At 37.8% G+C, this 7,014-nt stretch overlaps 1 protein-coding gene across 1 annotated transcript; it reads left to right on the top strand.

Annotated features, from left to right (window-relative positions):
- Positions 1–918: 918 nt before the first annotated feature.
- Positions 919–6,928, top strand: LOC145228237 (uncharacterized). The gene is made up of 11 exons (XM_080093233.1): positions 919–1,094; positions 1,725–1,896; positions 2,425–2,550; positions 2,953–3,106; positions 3,366–3,566; positions 3,979–4,094; positions 4,562–4,754; positions 5,434–5,610; positions 6,077–6,238; positions 6,314–6,523; positions 6,741–6,928. Exons 1-11 carry the CDS (start codon positions 919–921, stop codon positions 6,794–6,796), a joined length of 1,743 nt encoding a protein of 580 aa, XP_079949359.1. The 3' UTR covers positions 6,797–6,928.
- Positions 6,929–7,014: the final 86 nt, after the last annotated feature.

The following is a 7,014-nucleotide window of genomic DNA, read 5'->3' as shown; positions in this document are numbered from 1 at the left end:
TCCGGTTTAACCGAGGTTTATTGTAGTGGCAAAATGTGCAGTGTAACAAGTATTCAACAAGAAGCAGTTGTTATAAACTGCCACGCGACTGCAACATGATTTGGTGTACATAAGTCAAGTCAAGTTTGCAATTGTAACGCAAATGCGTATCCGAGGTTAAGTGTATTCTGTTTTCTGTAGAAACAGAGCATGCTTAAGCTAAGTACAGTTTATCTTCACTTTAATTCAAAAACTCGCTTCAAACTGTAAAGTGAATCTAAATCTAAGTTAAAAATCGTCACCCAGCAAGAAAACAGAACCGGCAAACTTTCAGTACAAGATAGCAGGTGGCAATTTTCCCATCGCCCGATACGCACAAGGTCTATGTGACGTCACAAGCAAACAGTTCCAGTTTGTTTGTGACGTGTTATCCCGGGCGGCTGCCACACTACTGTATCAGCTACACTGGGACACGTGAAAGTTTGTACATTATTAGTAGCAGTAGCTTTTATAAGTATAAAGTTACCAGCAGGTAATAAGTCGACCAAAACCCACTAGGCTATTAAGGATGATTTTTTTCGTCTCTAAGTACAAGTAGTTTATATTTTCTTGGTTGCAGTCAAAAGGCTTAGGCTAGTCAAAAGATCAGTTTTGATTCGAAAAGCAAACGTTGTGCATTTTTTAAATGTTATCTCGTGTATTTAAGCATTGAATTAGGCCAAATATTTAGATTACAAGTACTAAGGGTAAAAAAAAACTAGGCCTGTGGAAATGTGTCTTGTCCACATTTTTAAGTTTTTAGGGCATAAATGTAGTTTAATGACAGCTGTAGATCAATATTAAACCAATTAACGCAGCACTCTTTTAAGTTCATCCTTGTACTGCCATTTAAACATTTTCCAGTTCTTACAAATATTAGTTTACCTAAACTTCAGTAACATGAAATACGTGAGTCTTTTGTGGCTATTCTTGCCACTGATTGCAACTTCACATGGTGAAACAGAACTCGATACAGACGAGGTTTCAGATTTCTTCTTTGAAGTCGATGTACGGAAATTGCAATCTATTGTGCCAATCGAGTTTGGGGCACAATTATACACACTCAATCACACAAGGTCAGTGCATCATGTGCAAAAAACGCTAGCCTCAAAATTTGAGCAAATCAAGACGTTATTTTTAGTGTAATTGACTGCCTGCTGTGATACTATCTGATATGTTAAGATCGGCTTTGTTGTGTATTTTGCACCTTAAATTGACGTCTAATTGTTGTTACGACAGAGGTGTAAACGGGCCTTCAATTGGAGCCTGAACCCGAAAGTACAAGCCCGAAACCCGGCCAGAACCCGAATCGTTTTTGAGAAGGCCCAAAAGTTTGATTGACAGGCCTATAAATTGAACCCTTAGGAAGGACAAAGACAACAAAACAATGGACGATTTGTCGTAAACAAGGCGTTTTAGGGCTGTTTGACATTAGGTCAGGTCCAACAACTGGCTACTTGGCCAGTTAAATTTTTTTTTTTAAATACTGACACAGAGTGTAAAGTCCGGCCCGAATCAAGCCCGTTTTTTTTTTTGAAGAAACCCAAGCCCGAACCCGGCCCGATTTACAACTCTGTGTTACGAATACCATATGAAAGTCGAAACTCAAGATTGTGAAATTTTAATTTCAAATACGAATGTTAAATAAGCTCATTGCAAGTTTCAAAATGAAAGCATTGAAGGTTTTTCCTCTTTGTATGAATCAGACAGGAGAACCTGATCAAAAAGTTCGGCCCGGTTTTCAAGACTGGCTACTGGCAAAATGTGTGGGAGGTTTCAGGTGTGGCACCCGCTCCGCGCAGATGCGATGATGATGAAATGTCGAGATGGGTGGGAAGCATTTACTGGAACCTGGCCGGCGATATTGAATCCATGGAGGTAAGATACCATCAAAAAGGGTGCTGTTTTGTTTAGGCTAATTTTTTTACTGTTTTCTTTTGTAAAGCACCAAGTTTTATTACACCTCAGTCGTGTGGCCTGCAGATACGAATAAATTCAGTGACATAAAAAAACGTGTAGAATCACGAATTTTACAGGTTTTGTACTCAATATAGACACAACAAAGTAACACTGTGTTATGTAAAGGTGCGGCCCGTAGTCTATGTATGTTGATGGTATTTGGCCCATAGGGAGTTAAATGTTGGCACTGCTTTTACGTTGCTTAATGTTTAATACATTTTCAACAGGAACACATGCTACGCAATTCTGTTTGTGATCATAATATGTACATCTGATGTTGCTCGCAGTGGTCTTTAAGGGACTTGTGGTGTATCCAGACTCGCAAAAACTATAGGAACTTAATTGTCTCTAAACCGTTCCTTAAAAAATTCTGACTCATTTAATACATCGACGCTGGTGAGTCAGCAAAGTAACATATAATGTAGTCTCTGTTTTATTTCTTCACAGAACATGAGTCGCTCGCTTCAAGATATGAATGTACAGGTTATTTCTGGGACCATCACAGCGCCCAACACCTATTACTCTTCACCCAAAAACGTTAAAAGGTTTCGGGAAATAGAAGAATTGGAAAAGGTATGAAACACTATGGAGTTTAATTCTTGCAAACACAAAGTTCCTCCTTAAGATGTTTCTCCACAGTTAGGACCCCCATATTAACGCTTTCTGTTTTATGTGTTGTTTTACCGTTTGAATTAAACTTCTTTGTAATTTGACTTTTGTAATTCAGGTTTTATTTAAAAAAATAATTTTAAACGTTGGAACACTATACACGGATCTATTTATAAGTTTAAAAATGAAAATAACGGCCCAAATAGATGTAAAAAGCAAGTCGATATAAACGGGTGTAACTGATGTGGCCCTTTATATCACAGATAAGGGCCTGAGCATTTGCCGAAACGTTTGAACAATAAAGCTTGACACTTTTTACGTCTATTTGGGCTATTATTTTTATTATTAAACGTTGTTTGTCTGCAGCAAGGGATTAAAGTTGAGCTTGAGGAATGGACTCCGGAGCAAGGCATAAAAGATGCAGAGGACGAAACGAAAGATCAAGTAATTTTCATGAACGAGTTTATCAATGATTTTGCAAAGTTCTGGGCGACTTCGCTCGAGTATCTGGAGGGAATAAGTAAGACAAACTCACTTTTTTCATCCGTGTAAAAAATCTGTGATATAGAAAAAATCAATTAGCTATCTTAACATTGTTTTAACCTAGGTGAAAAGGTCACTACTAGTTAAAGACAATTAAAAAGACGTCATTTGCCGTTTATGACGTTGCATATTTCCGATTTCAGTTGGCTAAAAACAAGTACCCAAGAACATGACTTCACATACTCTCTGGTGTGACGTCACACATACAAAATCTTCTATATTTACTTACTTTATAGAATTGCGTCTCCCATACATCGAGCTGTCGTACGAGCCGGACAGCAAAGTTTTCATGTATGTTGAGCCTCAAGATTACGTGGAAATATTGAAGAAAGTACGTGAGGAGATGAAGGCACGTAATATATCCGACGATAAACATCGCATAGTGGGACCTGGTTCCTCTCATCCGACCGCAGCCGGACCCTACATTGAAGCACTAGGTGCAGTTTGGTTATTAAAGCATCTGTATAAAAAGGCGATAATTTAAAATGAATTTAGTTTGCATTTGGCTGCTTGTTATGGCGTTCTGGACAAAGTGAACGCAATACTTATTTAAAACAAACACTATGGTAACCATACTTTTTGGCGCTGTTGTTGTACCAAAAAAAATGTTGTAAGAGCTGTCTTACCATGTTTTATTTTCAAAACAACTTTTCATTTGTTTAATGTTTTACACCAAATTCGTTTTGGATGCTACAAAAACGTCAACGTACGTGCTTTAAATGGTGTTGCAAAATCGTTCAAATTTAATTTGATCCGAAAAATTGTGCTTAGTTTGGCATCGTTAAAAAAGTTTTGAAAATCGGGTTTAATTACAGCATTTGATTGTATAAATGATTATTTTAAATAAAGGCCAAGACAGAGAAGCATACGATGTCTTATACGCGTGGAACTTTCACATTACCGACGATGGAAAGTCCCTACAGGAAATTGAAATGGAAATTTATGGATTTCGTCAATTGTTAAAGGCAATTTTATGTTTTTTTCTTTGAAAAGTTAATTCGGATATTGAATTCGAACAAGATTTTTTTGGGAAAGCGACGTTTTGGACAGATTTTTGGTTATGCTTTTTTGCTGCTTTGTCTTGTAAATTTTTTTAGTTTAGTTTCGATATCGGCACACTTTAGTTTAGGAGTGCATACAACCTTTTTGCCATTGACGGTCGCATCACAGGCCCTTACTTCACCAACAGCCGCTAGTATCTGTATTGCGACGTTGTGTGCCTGTTTTCCGCAGTGTTTACACACAATTAGGCGTACAAGAAATATAACGCTTCTGCGCTGATAATATGTTTTTATAGCTCAACAAAATCTCTTTGGACCATTTTTTTTCGTTCAACGGTTAATGCATTAAGTTGCGCTGGCCTAATTGCTGATCAATACCCTTTAACTTTCGGTCCAAAAATTTTGCAATTTAATGCTCTATCTTTATTTAGGCTATGATTCCCAAATCGTGGCCCAAAAAGCAGATTTTCGTCTCTTCGTTCAAATACCACCCCGAGCTCAATCTCGCGTTCGATGACGTGGAGTTTAGTGGCGACATCGACAAATGTTATCAAAAGATCATGGGCAGATTTCGAACAAGTAATGACTCGATTCCAAACAGTGTACCACAATCCCCAGTAACAGGTCAGTTCTGTTTTGTTTACCTAATACGGAAGTGTTAGTAGTTAAAAATATCTAATGTGTTTTAAAGGCATCGTTTGTCCATGCTTTGCATTTGACCCTTAAGGGTCTGGTACAACGCCTAAACTCTCTGGTACAACGCCTAAACTAACAGCCTTTGAAAGGTTTCATTTTTAGGGTAATACCTTTTCATACTAAAGTACCAGGTTTTGTTAATAGCCTTTGTATGCTGCACATGTCAGCTTTGCAGTAGGGGTTCGCCAGTTCGACTATTAATCAGTAGATGAACATATATTCAATACCGGGATCAGACCTGAAGCGTCTATGCAGATTAGCCATCACGGCACAATCCTATATAAATCATGCTTGTGATTAGACTTTCAGCCTGTGTAACTCAGTTGGTAGAGCCTAAATACCGAAAGGACTCCTGTCGTGGGTTCGAATCCCACCGCAGGCAAGAATTTTTTAGCTTATGCCCTGCCATATGGTGGTGAATGCTTAATGACCGGCTGATTCGTTATGACGCCTTCAATGGGCCTGGCGTACTAAGATATTCTTAATTGAACTTTTTCTACCCTATTTTACAGAATACGATAGTCTGCATATCATTTATTTGCAATTTGTTACCTCTTTTATCTCACTTAATTGGCAATATCAATAATAAATCTCCTTTATACTGCAGGAGTTCGTCTACTCGCCAGTTTGTTCCTTCAATACTCACTGGGCGTGTCAAAATCAGTTTACGAGTCGATCGCCGATCAAAATTGGTCATACGCATGCCCAGGAATTTTCGACAGACTCGACAGACACAAACAAATATTCGCTTCTTTTTCAACTTTCCTACCCTATATAGAAGAAGGTGACGATCCAAGACATTTTTTCAGCTTATAAGTTTCAGTTAAATATAAACAAGTATTATATTCTGAAGCAATGAGCGCGTATTTATTTGTTCACTTTCCATTCGAACTTTGTGTTGTCAAATGTGTGTCGACTGCCGAGCACGCTGTTGACCAATTTTCTGAACCTGTATTCTTTCAGAATTTTTTTTAAAAACAGTAATGTATTTTTAGTTGCACAAACCTCATTTTAAAGCCTGTAAGGCGCTCTTACAAAAAATCCCACAAAGATATGATAACTAAAGTTGCCACACTACTACTTGTTACGGTATTTATTGAGATTGCCATATCTTGACGTTTTCTTCCAATGTGAACCGTACAAAACTTCACTTTCTTACCATACAAACTTGGCCTAACCCTAAACCAAGTAACATTAATCGAACATTAGTCTTCAAGTTGGTGAAAGTTACATCGTTTTTCTCTTTTTAGGAAGTGTTGCGATCAAGAAACAGTGGAGTAACTCTGAAACTTGCCACACAGTGGCGCTGAAGAGCAAAACGCGCATTATATTCGCTGTAGCGAACACGGGAAGCACGTCGTGCCAGAGAAGTTTCAGCTTGTCTGGTGTTAACACGAATAAAATCAGCGAAGGTTTGTAAAAAATTACCAAAACTCAATTAAACTCAACTCTTTTTGTCATTTTTATCATTTGTTTCATGTTTACAGCCTTTTCCGTTTCGTACAATAACGGAACCGTTTCGCTTACTGCTGCTGACGCGTCTGAGGCTTTGATCATGAAACAACCACTCGATTATGACGTATTCCCCTCAGAGGAGAAGAAAGATGATCACGTGGTTGAATTCGATTTGGTGATTGGTCCGCACGCAAGCGGAACCGCTGTGCTGGAGTTAAAGTCAGTTCCAGTCAAAGAAGAAGGTATATATAACAGATACCGTTTGTTTTAAACACACATGTTCTTGATCAAGTTATCCAATAATTTCTTTGTGGTTTTGATATTTGCTTTACATAAATTTACAAGTTTCAAAAACAAACTAACCTCTTAGTTCTGAAACGTACGATTGCCCGAAGTTTATTGTGCATATCTACGACTGATATATATATAGAGAGTAAACATGCCGACGTGTTTATTTAGATACAACAGTGGGAGAAAATGCAGCAGAAGCAAAAACTGAACACACGGAGCTGTAATCTGATCAAGTTAGACAATGGACACTGAATCTGTATTGTGTATTTATTTTGACATCAAGTTAAGTAAAAAATCCACGTGTGCTGAGCATGCTCTCAATAAATTCACAAAATGTAGTTTTGCATCGCACTGTATGTTTGACGCTTTGAATTGGAACAGACAGTGTGTGAAAAAAAACAAGAATTTCTGAAATTATTGTTTTGTTTCGTATTTTTTTCTC

Source organism: Phallusia mammillata, chromosome 5 (genome assembly GCF_965637545.1).
Source record: "Phallusia mammillata chromosome 5, kaPhaMamm4.hap1.1, whole genome shotgun sequence".
Taxonomy (NCBI): Eukaryota; Metazoa; Chordata; class Ascidiacea; order Phlebobranchia; family Ascidiidae; genus Phallusia; species Phallusia mammillata.
Note: the sequence above shows the minus strand (reverse complement) of the source record. Positions and strands in the feature narration are given on the sequence as shown.

Coding starts and splice junctions, on each gene's coding strand:
- LOC145228237 (XM_080093233.1), top strand. CDS start 919: ATGAAATACGTGAGTCTTTTGTGGCTATTCTTGCCACTGATTGCAACT. Junction 3,107..3,365: donor CGAGTATCTGGAGGGAATAA/GTAAGACAAACT, acceptor CTTACTTTATAG/AATTGCGTCTCCCATACATC. Junction 4,755..5,433: donor ACCACAATCCCCAGTAACAG/GTCAGTTCTGTT, acceptor TTTATACTGCAG/GAGTTCGTCTACTCGCCAGT.